Source organism: Eucalyptus grandis, chromosome 6 (genome assembly GCF_016545825.1).
Source record: "Eucalyptus grandis isolate ANBG69807.140 chromosome 6, ASM1654582v1, whole genome shotgun sequence".
Classification (NCBI taxonomy): Eukaryota; Viridiplantae; Streptophyta; class Magnoliopsida; order Myrtales; family Myrtaceae; genus Eucalyptus; species Eucalyptus grandis.
The window spans coordinates 811367-832144 of NC_052617.1; the positions used below are offsets into that span (position 1 = coordinate 811367).

At 36.7% G+C, this 20778-nt stretch overlaps 1 protein-coding gene and 3 long non-coding RNA genes across 5 annotated transcripts; 2 read left to right on the top strand and 2 right to left on the bottom strand.

Annotated features, from left to right (window-relative positions):
• The first annotated feature begins 1087 nt into the window (after positions 1-1087).
• On the top strand, positions 1088-7550 carry LOC120294675 (TMV resistance protein N-like). Its single transcript, XM_039315061.1, has 5 exons — positions 1088-1693; positions 3124-4228; positions 4321-4596; positions 5798-6649; positions 6982-7550. Exons 1-5 carry the CDS (start codon positions 1221-1223, stop codon positions 7315-7317), a joined length of 3042 nt encoding a protein of 1013 aa, XP_039170995.1. The 5' UTR covers positions 1088-1220; the 3' UTR covers positions 7318-7550.
• An 11-nt stretch (positions 7551-7561) lies between these two features.
• Positions 7562-14687, top strand: LOC104414543. Of its 2 annotated transcripts, XR_005551909.1 has the most exons (5): positions 7562-7667; positions 7861-8115; positions 10443-10600; positions 10702-10810; positions 14416-14687. It is a non-coding gene; the product is annotated as an uncharacterized LOC104414543 (long non-coding RNA). The 2 variants fall into 2 exon arrangements; XR_005551908.1 differs by having other exon boundaries at positions 10443-10810.
• LOC120294678 lies at positions 11810-13588 on the bottom strand. Its single transcript, XR_005551911.1, has 2 exons — positions 12806-13588; positions 11810-12640 (listed from the first exon to the last, which is right to left on the bottom strand). It is a non-coding gene; the product is annotated as an uncharacterized LOC120294678 (long non-coding RNA).
• Positions 14688-15879: 1192 nt separating the features above from the next.
• On the bottom strand, positions 15880-18913 carry LOC120294677. Its single transcript, XR_005551910.1, has 2 exons — positions 18164-18913; positions 15880-17401 (listed from the first exon to the last, which is right to left on the bottom strand). It is a non-coding gene; the product is annotated as an uncharacterized LOC120294677 (long non-coding RNA).
• Between the last annotated feature and the right edge of the window lie 1865 nt (positions 18914-20778).

A 20778-nucleotide genomic window follows, 5' to 3' on the forward strand; every position in this document is an offset into this window, starting at 1 on the left:
ACGCACACAATATTCAGATATTCTTCACGATAAAAGGCTAGAAGAGAACACGCAGAGTGGCTTTTGAGTAAAGAAAGATTATTGGGTTCGATACACAAAATCTTGATCGTCGAACTTACGATCTTGGTGCACATGATGCCCCCACAGATTTCTTATCACCTTTCATTTTATAATGAAAATAAATTATTTAATTGATTAGTGTCTGGTCCACTAATAGAGAGGTACATCAATCATCACTCACAAATTTGCCATTAAAGAGTCCGCATGCATAAAGCTACACAAGATAATATATCTTCACCTCTGATCGAAGGAATATCATATCACTTAGCTATGATATACTTGAATTTTGCATATATAATTATATATTTCATGAGTAGTCATGCGTTAAAATAATATTTAGCAAGAGGAAATAGCTACTCAGAGGTCTGGTACGCCGTTTTGAGGAAGCCAGCAAAGTTTGGCTTATTAGTGAGCCTATGATAAAAGCAAACCTAATGAAAGGCAATACTTCGTTTTCCTTGCAAGAAAAAGAAAACGAAGACTAAACGGATGCAAGTAACTCCCTGGAAGCAGCACATTGACTAAAACTTTATCTTATGTTAAACTTCATACTCATAAAATTTTTTAAAACAATATTAACCATCAATAAAGAAACTTATTTCAATAAGACAATTTGAATGATGCCGTGGTATATGGTTTACGTGAAAATAACTTCATTTGTTCATACCTATTAGATATCTTGGTCTACACTTAAGCACCAAGTTTTTCCAAATATCTGCTATGCTAGTAGATCTAATATTTTTCTATTCTGATATACTTAATTGTGACTATTGTATCTTTTGAGTAGTCATGTGTTCAATTATTATTTAGCAAACAAGAAACAACAACTCTGGAGGTTGGGATGCCATTTCAAGGAAGCCAAAAAAAATTGTTTATTTAGTTATTGGTGAGCCCATAACCTAACCCGCGAGAATCCATCACTCTAAAGTTGTTTGTCAATTTGTGCAATGATCGAGTCCACTAGGACCAGCAGTGATCAATATTATTCCCTAATTTTGTGGGCCATTTCGCCTCTTGAACGGTCAAACTCATCAAAAAAATTTCCGTCCTCTAGTATAAGAATAAATCAACAAGAAGATTAAATAGTGAACAACTACCTCAAAATACCATACCAATTCTTAAGCTAATACTCATTGCTGATTGTTGAACTACATCATCTAATGGCTTCTTCATCAAAGTTTGAAAGGATTTACCATGTTTTTTTGAGTTTCAGAGGCGAGGATGTTCGGAACAACTTTCTCAGTCATCTCTATAGAGCTCTTGACCAGAAAGGAATCTACACTTTTGTTGATAGTGAGGAGCTCGGGAAAGGAGAACAAATAGCGCCAGCGCTTATGAAGGCGATCGAGGAATCGCATATTGCGATCATCATTTTTTCCAAGGATTATGCTTCCTCAAGGTGTTGTTTGGATGAGTTGGCCAAAATCATGGATTGCAAGGAAGAAAGAAACCTCATGGTCTTTCCAGTGTTTTACAAAGTGGAACCTAAAGAAGTGAAAACACCAAGAGAGAAGTACAGAGAAGCTATGATTAAACATGAGTCCAAGATTGGGACGGATTCATATGAAGTGAAGAGATGGAAGAAAGCTCTTTTCGATGCTGGTAGCTTGTACGGGTGGCATTTGAAAGATGGGTAAGTGTAGTGGTGTTCATATTTTGTGTAAGAAGATAATTTTTACAAGTAACTATAGAGATTGTTTATAAAAAAAAAAAAAAATCTACACACACATGGTTATAAGTATACATATAGATGCTTCATCTCAAGATTCCTGAAAATTTTTGTGGCTTTAGTTGAAGTTAGTAATTCCATGTAAGAGTTGGTATATATAAGACTTAGTTATAAAAGAAAAATAAAATTTGGCAAAAGAGAAGAAAAGTTGATAAATAAAGAAAATTAAGCTTGGCAAGTAACTCAAATGAAAATTGACAATCCAAAATTGGCTAGTGACTTAATGGGAGAAAAGTTGATAAGTCACTTTGATTAAGATTGGGAATTCTAAAATTAGTTAGTAAGTAACTCAAATGAGAGTTGGTAACTTAATAGAAAAATTAGTAAATTAAAAGAAAGTGTTGGTAAGTCAATCCAATTTATGTTGGTAATATCATATAAAAGTTAGTAAGTTCAAGCCTGCAAGGTATGCAAGTCAAGTTTAGTAAGTTATTAGAAAATTGGTAATTTGCAAATTATGAAAAAAATAGGTGATTTCATAAAATTGTTGCTAAGTTGCTAACATGTTTCGAGAAAGGAAAAGTCACTGTTCTTTTTTTCACTAATAGTTTTTCGACACTTATCAACACTTACTAAAATTCGTTAGCAAAAAACGAAAAACCCTACTTTTGGGCGTGGAAGAATAGAATTTTGCATTTGGCTTTTACTAAGCCCAGTTTCATTCGGGCAAGGTCTATAGTTCTGTCTTTGGATCCCTGTTGCCCTCCTCGAAGCATGATAAAAGGTTATGTGGGCTATCTGATTTCTTCACTTTTCATTTTGGTCAATTGTTCTACAGATTTTCAATTCTGGTCAACGAAGTCATAAACTGATTACCGGTTACAATTTCGGCTAAGCGTAGAATAGACGCATGGCTTTTCCTGTAATAAAAATTGACAGTAGGACTTCATCGGCTGAAAATTTTACTGACTTATTTGAACAGAATAAAGTGTTAAAACTTGATTGATCAATGGACAAAATGTTAAATATGTGTGTTGTTGCATTTACCCCATTTCTTTGGAAGGATTAAGAAGGTTTGCAACGCTTGATAAAGGATAATTAGTGCGTACAAAATAGCTCTTTTTGATCAAGTGTATAAATAAATCACGTATAACAATCAAAAAGAAAAATAAGTGAATTGTTATGTATAATACAAAATAACATGAATCATTAAGTAGATGGATGCATGTTTTGGTCGGTGTGGAGCTCTCGGAGTTCTAATTCGACTCGGTGGGAATACCATTTGTTTTGGTTGTGGTATGTAAAAATGTGATGCACCGCTTTTGTCATTGTTGGCTAGTAATTGCCTGTTACTGCTAAAACGATGCCACTTCTTTTCGTTTTTTTTTTTCCAGGGATGAGTCAAAGTTTATACAAAGAATTGTGATGGAAATCTCATCTCGCCTAGACCGCACACCTTTGCATGTTGCTAAATATCCGGTTGGAATAGACTCCCAGGTGGTTACGTTGAAATCGATGTTAAACCTTTGGTCTGATGATGATGTTCTCATGGTGGGATTGTGGGGAAAGGGAGGCATAGGAAAGACAGCTTTAGCCAAAGCCGTTTATAATGGTATTTTCGATCAATTTGGGAATTCATGTTTTTTGGCAAATGTTCGAGAAGTTTCAAAAGATTGCAAGGATATAGTTACTTTGCAAGAAAAATTACTATTTCAGATATTAGAATTGAAAGAAAGATTAGTGGTGTCCAGTGTTGATGGAGGTATCAATCAAATTCAATATAGACTTTGTCACAAAAAAGTTCTCCTTATCCTTGATGATGTGGATGACCGACGCCAATTAGATGCTTTAGCAGGAGAAAGCAAGTGGTTTGGTAATGGAAGTAGAATTATCATTACTACAAGAGATATACATTTGCTAACTAGTCACGGGATAGATCTAAATCATGTGTACAAAGTTAGAGAACTCGATGATGGTGCAGCTCATGAGCTACTCAGTAAGCATGCTTTTCTAAATTGCCAAAAATTTAAAATCAGAACAGATCTAGTGGATGGTGTTCTAAATCATGCTAAAGGCCTTCCTTTAGCACTAGAGGTGCTTGGTTCCTTCTTACGTGGTAGAAGAGAAGATGAATGGGAAAGTACACTAGCTAAAATTTCTAAGTTTCCTAAGAAAGACATCAATGATGTGCTCAAAATAAGTTATGATGGATTAGAAGCTAATGAGAAAGAGATTTTTCTTCACATTGCTTGCTTCTTTAAGGGATGGACAACTGAGTATATAAAGAAAGTTCTCAAGAGTTGTGATCTTGTGGCAATAATAGGATTACGAGTTCTCAATGAGAGGTGCTTGATAAGAATGGAGTCCCGAAACATACAAATGCATGACTTGATTCAATTGATGGGTATGGATATTGTGAACAAAGAAAGCAAAGATCCCTGGAGACGTAGCAGACTATGGTCGTGTGATGACGTTGCCGATGTTGTGTCAAACAACATGGTAAGACTTGTAGATACGATCAAAATTCTGCTCCTTATCTTTGCGACTCTAATTATTAAACATGCATAACCTAAATAGTCTTGTAAATACAGGGAGATTGTGCTGTAGAAGCCATAGTGTTGGAGCCACTTGAGCTGACAGAAATATATGTCAGTTCTGATGCTTTAACAAAAATGAGAAGGTTGAGATTACTCATTTTGCAAAATGTGCATAATTCTTTCCAAGGTCCTATATATCTTCCGAATGAGCTAAGATGGATTCGATTGGATGGATGTGCTCCCCAGATTTCAAAATTTTCCTCTGGTCGAAAGAAATTAGTGGGACTTCATATGAGCAATTGTAGCACAGTAGTGCCAAATCAATTGAAGGTGAGCATTTACCTATATTAGCCTATTTGAATTCAATATACAAAATTTGTATTTTCTTCTGAATGTTTTTCAAAGTTGGTTTAATTGTCTTTGAAAAACTTTTAACAAATTTTAAATTTATTGATTTTTGAGAAATTTCATTGTGAAAGAAGAACTTATGTTAGTGACCTTCATCTATTATATATAGTTACAGCTGAAATTCGACAAAGTGTTCACTCTTGTGCTTACTACTTGAGACTTCATTTTGGTTTGATGATTGTCACATGGCCTGACACATGGCATCGTTCTATTACATGGCCCACATCTACACACATCATGTGGAACTTTACTATGTTTCTACGATTGTCACATGGCATGACACATGGCATAATTTTGTCGCATGGTCCACATTTGCATACTTGCCATGTGACACTTTACTTGGATTTTAGAATTGCCACATGCATGACACATGGCACAATTTCATCCCAAACTAATTTTGGTCTGCTAATGGAGGGTAGGATTGGGTGAGGAGCACCGGTTTGGGAATTTTGTAAGACGAAAATTAGTAAAGGCTAAATCTGCATGCTGATTTGGGGGGTTTAACGATACTTTTTCTAATTTTTTAAAATTGTTAACCCAAGTTTCTTTGTGAACTATTTTATATTGTGTCTATAAATCATTCAATTTTTTCAAATAATATCTAAAATATAAAATGATAAGAGTTAAACTCTAATTTGCTAAAGTATACATACATATGTATAATTATTAGAAAGTTTCTAAGTATTTAGTAATTTCTCAATACGATATTTAATTCTCACAAAATCAATTTATAGTAACTTTGAATGAAAAGTTAATTAATAGGTTAAGTAATTTACTTAGAGACCAAAATAGTAGGTTCCGACTTGTCTAATCTGCCGAAGCTCCTTGCTTCCTTCCACATTTCACGGGTTTGACTCCCTGTCTATTTGCAATAACTTACATAGGCCTATTTGTGGACTCCGCGGGAGTTCACCTCTACATTAATAAACAAATTGCTCAATATTTACGATTGATAACCCAAAATATAATATTTTTTTGAAATATCAATAACGAATATGCTTCAGTAGCAACCTATTCTCAAACAGGAATCACACGGTTTAAGTGTAAGGAAGCAAGATAATCATACAAACACCCCTTTTTCCCTTTCAAATGTTTACCAAAGCTGGTTTCATTGTTTTTGCAGGACTTCCAAAATTTGAAGTACATTATTTTCAATGATTGCAAGTCCCTAGTTTGCACACCGGACATCGTGTGTACTCCAAATCTTGAGGAATTGGATATCAGTAATTGCACAAACTTGGTGGAAGCCCACGAGTCCATTGCATTTCATGACAAGTTACAAGTGTTGAATTTAATGGAGTGCTTTGAACTTAGTGTTTTTCCAAATTTGCTCAAGTCAAAAAAACTTCGAACTCTCAATATTAAAAAATGCACAAAATTTGAAAGGTTCCCTGATATTCCATGTAAACTCGAAGATCTGAAAAAGCTTTGGTTAGAAGGGACCGGTATTAAAGAACTTCCTGCATCAATAGAAAATCTTGTCTCTTTGGAGGGAATGTATATACAAGATTGCAAAAGCTTGGAACATCTTCCATCTTGCATTTATAAGTTACAAAACCTTAAACACTTGCAAGTAAGCTACTGCATAAATTTAAACGAGTTTCCAAAGTACAAGGATTCAGTTGATCCGTGCATGAAGACCGGACTTTCAAATTTATACTGTTTAGACCTTACGGGATGTAATTTGTCTGAAGTAGAGTTTCTTGGGAATCTTTCTTGTTTTCCCGTCTTGGTTGACTTAAATTTGACGGAGAACAATATTATTGCCCTTCCTACATCCATTAGTAAGCGTGGTCGTTTGTCTCAATTGGGAGTTGAAAACTGCCTTCAATTACAAGAGATTCCTGAGCTTCCCCCATTTTTGAGTTATCTTTGGGCAGATAATTGCAAACTTCTACAAAAAAACGAAGGCTTGAACTCTATTCATCATTTTGTCCATAGAGGTTTGGTTGATACTCGTTACCCACTTGGCCAGGTTAGATTCTCTCTCTCTCTCTCTCTCTCTCTCTCTCACACACACACACACACACACACACACACACACGATATGAAGTATATGCTGGGTCCATTGGGTGCTTGTATGATGCAATAGCATAAAATGCAAGACTGAAGGCTTAAGAAAAACAAACAAATATGAAGTGGTTCTGCAAATATATGCATATGCATGTAATGTAGGTGGCTCCCGTCTATCGGAATGATTTCTATCATGTGAGACTTGTGTATTGATGCAAGCAAGGATCAATGGATCTTCTCATTTGGATAGTAATACTAACTTGGCTACTTTCTACCGATCTATTTTTGTAACAGTATTGGTTTGAGTATGGAAGTCTTCTATGTGGAGGAGAGATGCCACATTGGATCCTTCCTATTGAAATGGGTTCCTTATCTTTTAAGGCTTCAAAGGACTTATATGACAAGTTTCTTGGAATAGCTCTCTCTTTCGTTTCTGGTATTGGTCATCATGATTTTAAGATTGCTTTATCCGTTGATGGTAAACAGTGGAGCGACGGACCAATAGAGAGTTCCCATTCATTGGATTCGGATCATGTTGCGCTTTTGTATTTCAGACCCTTTCAGCTATGGGGAGTAATTGATTTTGGTCAAATTGATCGAAATGATGTAGAGTTCGGGGTTACAATATAGGGTGAAAGTGTGAAAGAGTGGGGATCCCGAATAATATGCAAACATCTAGGGGACGATTTAAAGGTTAAACTTCGAGACAATCAATTGATTGATTTAGCTTTACTCTACGAGGTTGGTCATGAATCAACTCATTCAGCAGCCGAGAGTTTACTTATGCACGAAGATAATTTGAGCGAAGCAATCTACAGGAGGACTCCCAAGATTGTCAAATGAGCATCAAGAAACATTGTCAAATCTCCTTGACGCGCGAATCAAGACTATGTGGACTTCTAAGTCGATTGATCATGGCATGTTTGCTCGCTGCTCTGGTTGCTAAAATGATGGGAATTTGCCAAGGGAGCAATTCGTAGGTGAGTAAACTCAGCTGGTCTTGATTACAAGTCCTTTTTCCCTGTTCTTCTTGGTTCCTTCTCTTCATCTATTTTCTTGTAGTCTTTCTCTCTCCACCTTCTTTCTTTAGGTATTACACACAAGTATAATTTTTTTGTTGGTTTAATCCTCTTTTTCTCACCATGGGCAAACTTCGAACTTTACCGACGCCAGTTTCAGCATCAAGAACTGCTCATCTTCCATCAGACACCGGCGATCTCTGACATATGTAAGATCGCCACCTCCCGACGGAGGCGACGGATGAATAGAAGTTCGTCTTCCCGAAACAGAGTCCCCAGCGAACCGGCGGCGACGGAGGCCAGCAAGCGACAACGGCTGACCGGAGCCACGGAAATTGATGGGGAAGCTTTTGGGTGAATGGTTCTCTCCTTTGAGGTTCAGGGCGTCATGCAGCTTGCTGTAGATCAGGTAACGCCTGGCACATCCAAATTGTATCAGTTGATGTAATACTCGAGATGAATATCGAAATTCGACTTGTATGGTGCGATTGCGCGGGAACTTGAAAAATGTATGGTTGAATTTATTCGAGAGACGTTGACTAAGTGTTTCTTGGTAATTTCGTCTGTGGATGCTTCGCAGTGAATTCATTGATAATCGACTTTGCAAGCCGAAAAATCAGTGACGATCCCTAGAAGGTATAGCCTTTTTGCCTTTTTTTGGTCAGGTGGCTATTGAAAGAAGTGGGTGAAGTCCAAATTCAAAGGACATACAAGCCGGGGAGAGCGAAACAATGCGAAGAGGGTGTACATGGGTTCGTCCAATCCCCTTTTTTGGCCAAAAACTGAGCCAATCTGGGTGCCATAGGTCAGGAACTCCCTTATGCGAAACCATGCATTGAAGTGGACAACGAGCCGGCAAAACCATAGGGGACTGACGAAGTGAGATGGCAAGCCACTTTGACAGTCGAATCCTTTTACCACTTGTTGACTTTGGCAACTAGGGAGAATTGAAAACCAAATTTACTTGGAGCGAGAGAGTAATAAGAACATCGGTTGTGCCCATAGATAACTAGTTAAGTGGTTATTTTCTTTCACCCTTAGACCGTGGATATATGGGAAAGGGAAAGAATCACAAGAAATACAGAGTTTGCATAAGTTGTTCAGTAGAATAGACACAAAAGCACAAGACGCTGATTCTCAATTATGATTTCTGGGGCCTTTGCAACAGTTTTGGGTTCTCTTTTAGTCCTTATGTTCCACAGCCTTTATGAATGTTTGAGAGAAACCTATATAACAAAATATATGCTTCTGAGGTACCAACGATAGGACACACTGGAATGAGCAACGTATAGTTTCTCAAATTAGTTGTGTTTGCTTCAGTGTGGTTAGAGCCATATCAGTTTAACAGTTAGGTGCGATTTGGATCTGAATTATGGGACGAATATGTTGTACTAATCATTGTTTAGAAGTTTGTGACCGGTATATTATACAGGACTTGTGGGATCCTGATTATATAGCTGCGAAACATGCATTCATTCCGTTAGTAGCTGCGCATTGATACTAAATATTTCTACTGCTGGACACTTCATGCTGGTTTCCTCTTGAATTGCTTGTATGCATGTATGCATGCTTAGAATTTCTGACTCTTTTTCTCCTCACAAGTAACAAAACCTATTTGCTATTCTTATATAAGGCAAAGCTTGCTTTGGACAGCCTTGATGTTCCAGGTGGGTTAAAAAACTAATTTTCAGTAACCACATGCATTTCCAGAACAAATCAGTCTTAATTAGTGAATGATTTCATATTGTACTCTCTGATTGAACAGCTGTGAGATTGTTGAGGATGCGCATGTTATTGTGGCATGAAGAAACTGGACTAACGACACTTTGTTATTGTTCTAAATTGATACCCTCGAATTATCCACTTGTAGTAATTGTTGATCATTTTATGTTTCTCCCATGATTTTTTCCTTATTTCTTTAATAGATGATAAAAGAATTATCAGAACAAATCTGTTAATAAGTGGAATTTTTTTATGCATTATTAGGCTGTAAATTGTTTTGTTCCCATTAGTCTTTCGTAAAATATGACTTCCGCTAACACTAGTTAAATCTGGCTTCATTATGCGCAATGTTTTACAAATTTCATTTACCATGTGCTCTGTCTTGAACCATATTATGGTCTCTATCAGCTTTTGTGAAGTTCCTAACAATTTTTTCCTTAGACCACGTGTTAGCTAGACTTCGGTATACTTAATTGGTATAAAAACGAACTGTGAGCATTTCATTGCCTTTTAAGATGTAAGAACCTGCTTCTTGGGAACATTTTTTTAACACAATGGCCACATCTACACAAATATTTTTAGCCTGGTCACTGGTAGAGATAATCTCTTATCTCATAGTCTATTTCTGTAATCATTTATAGTTATGTGGTGACAAAATGCTACTATCGATGACTTTGCGGACAGTAATAGATAGTCGGTGTGAAAAAAAATTTGGCCCTTATAGGGTATACAAAAAATACTGTTAGAAAAGGTGGAGGTGGCCAATCCAATAAGAAGCCTCTTTTTTCATGTGGGATTCTCAGCAACTTCGAGCAAGCAAAACTTGTTGAAATCATGCAGTATATGCCTTCGCCAATCTTTTATATACTCAATCAGATAACTTGTTGGAGAAAACATTTCTCATGGAATGCATTTCCTAACTTTATGATGAAACAACACTAAGAGCAAATTTCTCTCTGGCAAAGCTCCTAAATTTGATATGCTTTCTTTATTTTTCTCCTTGTGCTTTCATAGGCAACAAGACATGCAGAGATGGACGCTCTTGATGTTCTTCTTCAATAGGCAGAGGACAAGATTTTTGGCTGCAAAAGTAGCAGAAAAGTTTTAAGCATGCTCCCTTTATGTGACATTTGAACCATGCATGATGTATGCAGCAGCATTATCAATCATTGGTACATCAATTTATCATACTAAAATAAAACTGAACTTTCTTAGAATTTGTTTGTTCATAAATGATTAGAGGACTCTTAACCACTTTTTGTTAAAAATGAAGTATATCATGGCCGTGCAAATGAAGTGTATCATGGCCGTGCAAATGATAACTTTGGAGGCTGTGGCTCGATACCGTCGTTGCATTCCAGTACCTCTGAGGCATGCATTAGGTCAGTTTCTAAACTAGCTTTTGTTGTTGATTTCGTATCTACTTAGCTCCACTATGAAATTGTGACATGTGAGAATTGACAACTCTGGCTTACTGGAGGTTTATGATTCCTTATGTTGATTACTGATGGATGTGGTTTTGTAGTGATTCTGTTTGCTATCGCACCTTGAATATTGCAACACATAATCATGAAATAGAAAAAGGTTCATGGAACTAATTTTATCTTTTCTGTCCTTTTTTAGTCTAAATTCGAGAAAGTGGAGTTTCCTGAAGCGTTAAGAAGTCGATTTATATTAATTCTTTCTATCCTCGCTTTATTTCCTTTTTCTTAAATTCTTTGTGACTGGTTAAACATTTCCTTTTCTTTATGTCACCTAAAAAATTTACAGTTCTAGGAAGTGCCACAAGTTAAGCTAACATTAGTTTGTTCTTTCCTTTTCCCTTTGCCCCCAGTTTGTTCATCTCTTCTTCCTCACTGGCTTTCACCACAGTGAAATTCTTTGATGTCGTGATGTTATCAAGTTTAAATTGGAAATTATAGTATCTTCAGAAAAATATGATTTTTTTAACTATGAGCAAATTATGCTTTCTAATATGCCGTGGGCAATGTACTTCATCTTCATGCATACATGAGGGCAAGTACTTGCAAAATTGTGGCGGATGGCTTGTGTTTCCAGTATTATTTTTCTTTGTCTGATGCCGGCATGATCATTTCATGCTTGCTAAGCTTGCTCAGAATTCATCAAAAAAATTTCATACTTTGTTGAGATGAAACTTAAAATCTAGAGAAGTAGGATCTGTTTCAATGTGATCTGAACAGTGATGAAGTAGCTCTAGATTACGACATTGTCTTTCTGTTGAAGTATTAATTTTGAAAGAAGAAGCCGAAGTACAGGGGGCAAGAAGCATGAGATGTATTAAGGATGCATCTAAACAAAAAGTTTAGTGGAAAAAATAAGCCATGAAAACTTTGACTTTCAGAGTTTGAAATACATAGCTATGATGCTCTTAATAATCTGATTATGGGTCAAAAGTATTGTGGGAAACATGACCTAGTCATTACCTTTCTGAATACAACATCAAGCAAGGAGACTCATCTCGCAGATAAAGGACCATCTTGCTCAATATCCTCTCTTAGGAGCTGAAAAACTAGGCCAAATTACTGCATAGTTTCATGATAGAGAGAACAAGACTGTCATAACATATGCGATGTTTGGAAGATGAAGCTGATTGAAACCCACCCTAGCCAGTAAATAGAAAAAACCTTCTCTCAATCAGATCACTGTTGCAAGACTCTCTGAAGAGAATTGCCCATCCAAACTAAAAACCTCTAAGTGATTCCTGTTTACAGCATGTTGTTTGTTGTCCAGGGACATTAGGCTTATGTTAAATAGAAAAAATAGAATAACCCAAAGGCATCGTGAAAGAAAAAATTTTAAGCCATAGTTACTGCCAAACACACTTTTATAACCCAACTAAGAACCACCCCCCTGTTATAATTTGTCCTAAGATCTGCCCAATTATGCTTGATCTATATTCTGCCAATTATCCCCTGTTATAGTTTGTCTGAAGACGCAAGATCATGTAAAGAGACAGGACCCCAAATCTGCTAGGAACCATACTTAAGATGGATTTGCTGTCACCATCCCCCTGTTATAGTTTGTCCTAAGATCTGCCCAGTTATGCTTGATCCATATGCTGCCAAGCACATATGACGTAGTCAGAATCAGCAAGACAACCCTCTTCTCCCACTTTGTCATCCAAAGAAAGCGATGATTGTCCAGAGAAAAAGTCAGAACTGTGTTCAGACTTCATAATAAAGAGGGAGATTCTGAAAGAAGTCAAACATGGACATCAAACTTCTACAGATAGCTGCATCATCATAATCATCTCCTAAAGATGTTTCAAAATCTGAAGTAAATCTCAACACGGTAGAGTAACATATGGCCACAAAAACAGTTCACAGTCAGTCGAGATTATATCATGCTTTGCCAACCTCTCAAGAAAAACCATAGGCAGACAAATTCCCCATAACAGATTCAGGTCCCTTAAAGGCGAAGGAGATACACCAGCACCATCAAATATCTACAAGTTGACTGGCATCTCAGTTAGTTCTCAATTTTCATTACCTCTTTTGATATATGACAGTGAAAACGATATAGCCCTGCAAGGTAAGCATCATCAACAAGAAGGAAAATGACTAATATGAACAAATACTTAAAATCAGAATTAGAGATAGCTTTCATATACATGACTCAAGGTTAGTTAGGTAGCAAACTTCATCCAGAACATTCATTTTTAAACAAGAACTAGGTTGCTATAGTGAAAACACGGAAGTGCTCAGCATTACTACAGGTTGTCAATGGTACCAGAAACTGGATGTAAGTACTTACTTCCAGAACATTTATTTTTAAACAAGAAATAGGAGGTTACAATAGCGAAAACTCGGAAGTGCTCAGCATTACAACAGGTTGTCAATATTTCCAGAAACTGGACGTAAGTACTTACTTCCAGAATATTTATTTTTAAACAAGAAATAGGATGTTACAATAGTGAAAACTCGAAAGTGCTCAGCATTACTACAGGTAGTCAATAGTACCAGAAGCCAGACGTAAGTGCATACTTCCAGATCTAATGGCATTTCTATTAACCACGCTGTCAGCTAATTAAAAGCTTAATATAAAAAATACTTCCAAGTCCAGCCAGTCTAAACATGATTCCACCAAAGATGTTTCAAAATCTGAAGTAAAGCTCAACACGGTAGAGTAACATATGGCCGCAAATATTTAAAATACTCCAGTTCAAAAACATGAACCAGTCAGTCGAGACATTCTTGGATACAAATTCAAATTTATTTATAAGAAGAGAATATTAGCTGAATAATCCATTTCATGTCCATGCATTTCATGCAAGCAATTTTATTAATTAAAATGATCATGCATTTCAACTTTTATTAATTAAAATGATCAGAGGGAAACTTGAACCAGATAATGTTGATGAACCTCAAGACATTCATACAAATTCAATCGGGACCTGAACCAATTCTATTCTCGCAATAGACTGCCCAGATACTAAAAAATCTGTGCCTTCAAAGGCAATATAACAAATCAAAGGAAACTGTTTGATAATTCCAGTAAGAAGAAAAATGAACACAAACCACCCTCATAAGGCTGATGAAAAAACGATGCATTTAGAACCAAAAGTCAAATCATCTGGCAGACAAATCATCTACAAACAAAAGAATCATGTTGCAAATCGTGTTCTTATTATAAATAGATTCGACAGCTATGCTTAATGTGTGTAAAATAGGTTACATGTACGAATTAATATCACCATCCAAATTTTGAAATATCATAAAAAATCAGAAGGAAAAGTTAGAAGCTTTCTGACTTTTTTACTTGAGCAAGTATCATGTTCGTTGTCGATAAAATAAAATAAAAATAACGTAGATATCGGTCATCTGATCAAAATATGATAAGAATCAAAAGGGTAAATGGGAAGGTGTCTTTTCCAGTTGCAGCAGATACAAACTTACAAAAAGAAGAAAACTGAACTCCATGCTCACCAAATGTGTGAAAACCTCAAACCAAGTTTTATCCCCTGCAGGAATATGGTCTGCTGATTCAATTTGGCTCCACTAGATAATGTTGGAGATAGTATCGAAGATATCAAAGATTCCGAGATCCAGATCTGCTGGTAATCCTAATCAAGGATTGATTGAATTGGAGAAAGAGTAATTTGTGGGATCTATTTAGCAAATAGGAATTTTATTATTCATTGTATATTATTTCCTTTTCACTTTCGTTCTTTCTTACATTATAAATGTATACAGTGTAACTGTAAATGAATCAATACAGAACAAAAAACTTTTTTCTCCATTTCCCAGTCGACTTTTGTCAGATAACTTCCAAAATATGACAAACGGAAACAAAAGAAGAAGGATCAATCAAGAGCGCGATTCAGGAACAATGTCTTCTCTGAAGAGTACTCGGCAGAGGCTGTCAGGCAAAGAGCAAACAAGAGAGGAATTGTGTGCAGAATCAAAGGCACGGTGCGAGACTGGAGGATGACGGCACGAGGGAGGGACTATTTCTAGGAAGGACCACCTTCTTTAGATTTTCAACAGCAATGATCCAAAGCGAGCATACCCGTTGCATAGAAATCGGCCTCGCCTTGGCTGGGCAAGCCGTCGCCGGCATGGGTGAGGCTCGGCCTCGCCTTGGTTGGGCGAGCTTGGCCTCGCCCAAATCTGGCTAGGCCGAGCGTCGATGGACCTCGACGGCCTATCGCCGACCATGGCCAAGGGTCGGCGACCGGCCAAAGAAAAAGGAAGAAGAAAAAAAGAGAAGAAAAGAAAGGAGAGAGAAAATTTGTTCTTCGAAGTATTTCCGTAAAAAAAAAAACAATTGTTTTTTTTTTTCTTAGTTCCATTCCAATTTTGTTCTGGGAACAAAAAAAAAACAGATTTTGAACAAAAACGTTTGTTATCTGTTCTTTTTTTTTGTTCCCGGGAACAAAAAAACAGAAAATCTGTTTATGAACAGATAAAAAGAACACAAAGATGCAGGGCCAAAATAACCATGACAGTTTCATACATCGACCAAACTCTGACCTCCGAAGTAATAAAAACTGGTTTAAACATCAATTGAATATCACAAAACTGGAGAACAAACTCCATTCAAACCAATAACTGCCTCGAAAAGTGGTAGCTTATCCGATCATCAGAGATCATCAACTCGACATCACGGGATAAAGCAACAGATCACCACTTCTTGAGCCCGGCAAAATAACAACCAGTAAAAAATTGGAACTAGACCAAAATCATCTCCAAAAGATTCTTTTTAAAAAAACTGAAGAACAAATTTCAATCAAAACTGATAATTGCCCAGAAAAAAATAAAAAAGATGTGATCAGATACTACTAATAGTTCATAATGTGAACCGAAAAAAAAGGTGAAGCAGATCCTCAGTTTTCCAAAAAGCAAAAACGCTTTGTTTTATGAATAAAAAACTGACCAGTGTCGCCATTCATCTTCCTTAGAAAACATCCTCAGACAAACAGTTCGCTCCAGGGGAAAAATCCACTGCGAATTCACCAAATAACAATTAATCGTTTGATAAATCCATACACAATCAAAAGGAGGAGCTAAACCAAACAATTCCATAAGGACATCCTCAAACACATATATGAATCAAGAGGAAAAAGGATACTGCCAATCCCCCAAATAACGAAAATTTCAGAATGAGCCGTGGAAAACAACCCAAAAGATTGACCGGTTGAGGAACTGATAGATGATCAAAGGACGAGCTTAAACCAAACAAATCCGATGACCTTTGGCAACGTCCCAAAGAGGCCAAGTGCAAAACCCTCATGGGTCTCCGCAACACACGAGAAAATAAGTTTCTGCAACTAGATGCTTCGCGAATCAGACCAAGAAAGCAATTGGACACATCAACCAATCGATCAGCAACAGAGAAGAAAGAAGAAACCGATTTTCTCCGAAGAGATTTTGCAAAGGCCCGTCACGCGAGAGAGAATGAACGAGAGAGAAACTGAGCAGGGGAAGGATGATGATTGGATTGTAATAGGAAAAAGATACGGTCGTCCTTCTGTTCTTTTTTGGTCGAAGTAACGGTCATCTTTTTGACAAGGGCTATTATTTTGAATTTTTTAGTTCGAAATACCACTGATATGCCTCCGAAATATTGTTTCTGTCAACTATATACGATATGTTGTTACATTTATACTCATTTCTCTCACTTTATTATATTGGGGAAATTAATGCTAGATTATATTTCTAATTGACATTACTTTTTCATGTGAAATTAGTTGCTTCTTTAGATATTCTTACACAGTATGTAAATAAATAATTAGTAATAACTTTCCTTATCATTGTATTATAACATAAATTTATTGATATCATGATATACTTTTTATTAAAATAAGCACTAATTATTATGCTAACTAGGAACCTTTCAACTATTCGGTAGTTCCCCTCAACATGACAGCGTTAGATGATAAACTCCTGCATTCACCAGCTCGAGAACTTGAATTCTTTAACAGCCTGATACGTTAGCATCCTCACATGACAGCGCGGAAGCCCCCTCAAAAGACTGAATAAATCCATACAGCGTGGAAGCCACCAAACTGATTGATATGATCAGAGGCAGACTTAAACCTTCATGAGATTGATAAACCTTCTGTAAATACCAAAGCTTATTTGTGCCTTCACAGCAAATACCAAAGCAAAAGAAATCGATCATAAGCAACTGTTTAATATCTCAATTACAAGGAAGATGACTCCAAACAAACCTCATAGAGCGGATGAGAAAAAGATACATCTAGAACTGTATATTAAAATATCTGGGAGACATATCATCATTTGCCAACGATCATGACATCATCCAGCCAACACCTAACAAATGTAGAATCAGACAACACTCTTATATAGAAAAGGTGAAAAGCAAATAGATCTATACAAAAAACGCTTCCTCATTTATTTTTAAAATATCCAATCTCCACAAAGTTAAACAAAATCAAGAGATCCTTCCCACTTCCATAGTTGGAGCACAAAGATCCTCTTTCCAGACCTCTAAGAAAGAAAGTGAAACACGAAGTTAGAGAGACATAACAAACAACTAGATTTGTACACTAGTGGAAGTTGATATACACTGTTTAAAACAGATAATAATGGCAAGAATGGATATAGCACTTACATACAAAAAATGTACAAAATTTCATTAAGTTGTTTTTGAGGTTTCCAGGTAAGATTTTCTGGAAGAGAAGGCACAATCTCCATTGTTTTTAGCATAGTCAACCTGTCAATTGGAGACTCACAATTATACCTAATTTCTAATATATAAACTTAAGTACACAACTAGTGATTTGATTCCTTTTCTCGGTAAAAGAATGAGTGAGCATCCATAAAATCTTTTTATGTGCACAATAATTGGAGTTTCAATAAGAGAACTTGGTAACTAGTGATTATATTGGATTATTTAGATGCAGTACCATAAGCTCAGAATATGCCTGACAGAAGACCAAAGTATGCCTTACAAAGACTCTGCACCATTCAATAACAGGAAATAGAACAACAAAAATCTGTAAGTTGGGAAGACCAAAGGAATGCAAGCCATTTAACAGGAGGAAGATTGTTTGGGTAATGAGAAATAGAGTGATATCCTTCTGCAACCAATGGGGAAGCTGCCACTAGGCTGACAAGAGAGAGTGCTATGACATTCACCTCAATAACAAAAATGGGGAAAAAAGCAACCAAGGTCCTCATACCAAAACAGAAAAAAGAAATCAAGTGTGGAGTGAAAAAAAAAAAAAGTTTAATTGCATCATTGGTTACCAGTTGTGATGATCGGTTTGCACAATTTCAGTTGCAGCCTCCTTACAGAACTTTTGGCTCAACATGGATCTGGAATCCGAATCCAACACCTCAATAATAAAATGGGGAAAAAAGCAACCAAGGTCCTCATACCAAAACAGAAAAAAGAAATCAAGTAAGGAGTGACCAAAAAAGTTTAATTGCATCATTGGTTACCAGTTGTGATGCAGCTCGCACAAATATAGTTGCAGCCTCCCGATAGAACTTTTGGTTCAACATAGATCTGGAATCTGAATCCCAAAGGGAGAGAAGGCAACAAAACTAAACGGACTTCATTCAATAATTCTTACTTGCATTACTCCAACAAACTAAAATTCATATGAGGACACAAGGGAGGGACTATTTCTAGGAAGGACACCGGCGTTAGATTTTCAACAGCAATGATCCAAAGTGAGCATACACAATGCATAGAAAGAACCATGACAGTTCATACATCAACCTAACTCTGACCTCCGAAGGAATGAGAATTGGTTTTCACATGAATCGGAAAATAACAGGACTGAAGAACAAACTCCATTCAAACCAGTAACTGTCTAGAAAGGCGGTAGCTTTATCTGATTGTGAGAGATCATCAACTCGACATCACAAAGATAACGCAACAGATCACCACTTCTCCAGCCCAAGAATTGGAACTAGCCCATGATCATCTCCCAAAGTTAAATAACTAATAATAATAATAATTAAGAACAAATATCAATCAAAACCGATAATTGCCCAGGGAAAAAAAAAAGAGGTGATCAGAGACTACTAATAGTTCATCATCTCAACCAAAAAAAAAAAAATGGCGAAGCAGATCCTCAGTCCTCCAAAAAGCAAAAACGCTTTGTTTTATGAAACAAATTGACCAGTTCACTCCAATGGACCAATGGAAAAGAATCCACTGCGAATTCACCAAACAACAATCAATCGTTTGATAAATCCATACACAATCAAAGGAGGAGGTAAACCAAGCAATTCCCAACAAAAGACAGCAAGACAGATCCTCAATCCTCCGAAAAGCCCAAACGCTTTGTTCTATGAAACAAACCAACCAGAGTCTTCATTCATCATCCTTAGGCAACATCTCAGACAAGCAATTTGCTCCAAGGGAAAAGATGTTGGCCATCGAAGCGGCTTCCCAGGATCGACGTAGCTAGAAAACCGAACATGTAGGAGGAGAATACAAAGATTTGTTTACCTTATTTGGAATCCATCTTTCTTTATGCAGAATGACGATGATCCAACAGCAATCCGAGCCTTTAATGCTAAAGATTTTCTCCCCTATGACCCTCGGTTCCTGGCTCAATGAGACTGCCACTCACGGTTTGCCTTATGTGAGCTGAGAGAGACTTCATGGAAGAAAAAGCGCTAGAGGAGGGACCTTAGTGATATTTATAGAGTTTTTGACGGGCCCTCTCATCACGGGCCGGGCCCAACTCGGCCCACACAATGCCAGGCCCATATTCGACCATTAAGAAAACCTTATGCCTTACCTTTTTAGACCAACGCCGTAAAACGGTAATTACAATCTCAATCAATGTAGCCCATATAAAGAAAACTCTTACATTCTCCCATTTAGGCTATATTAATTGAGAATGTACTTTATGTGCACACATTTATGTTGGTCTAATGGCAATTCTTAATAGTCAATCCTATCCCATAAAATCTCCAACAACGAATCATGGCGGTAACTGCATGTATTCATACAGAGCCTTCCATAGTCACAAATGTTTTCAACTTTATTGATATGGATTCAATATGGTTGTGTGGCAAACAGATAACACCTCATAAAGAGTTTTACCTTATGTGTTATCTCCCTTGTCGGTCACTATTCTCTTACCTTAAGTGTCATAGAAAACCGGATGTGCTACTAGAGAATATCCTTATAGTTCTAATGAACCCATATATGTCTTATCTTTATGGTTAACATTTCTTTATGTGTAATCAAGACATATGTTCAAAGCTGATAACTAGATGCCCCCAGCCTTCACTCAAGGCTTACACAATACCTTGGGATTTTCATTACATATAATCAATTCAATATGGTGACCACACATTCATGAACACTTTATTGAATGTGCAACATATATAAGCTTTATTAGAGCAAAATCAAAACAGCTCCCACTAAATAACAGCATCCAATGATGCTCCTTAGCCCATGTCACGACATGTCATTCAAGTACACACGGGTGAAAAACGTTAATTAGTGGGTCTAGAACCACATCATCTGTGGAAATATGCTCTACTGTAGTGCCATCATTATGTATTATTTCTTTATGGTTAGAAACCTGACCATCATAAATCTAGACCCCTTAAAGACCCTTATTGTTGTTGATAAACAACACTAAAGAGTTATTGTCTCAATACATCCGTATGTCAACTCCTTAATGAGGTTCCGAAGTCAAATATCTTAAGTAGCAGCTAAAAGGCATGCTATAAACTCCGTTGATACGATAGAGGATAACATAAATTTATGTTTAACACTTTGTCATAACACTGCACCTTCTACTAATATAAAGATATATTATGTCATCAACTTCTTGTCAACCTTATAGCTAGTAAAATCTGCATTCGAATACCCTACTAGCTCTAGATCC

Bases quoted from the DNA above. Each gene is read 5' to 3' on its own strand.
- LOC120294675 (XM_039315061.1), top strand. From the start codon at position 1,221: ATGGCTTCTTCATCAAAGTTTGAAAGGATTTACCATGTTTTTTTGAGT. The intron at 1,694-3,123 runs GTAAGTGTAGTG...TTTTTTTTCCAG, and splicing joins GGGTGGCATTTGAAAGATGG to GGATGAGTCAAAGTTTATAC. The intron at 4,229-4,320 runs GTAAGACTTGTA...TTGTAAATACAG, and splicing joins ATGTTGTGTCAAACAACATG to GGAGATTGTGCTGTAGAAGC.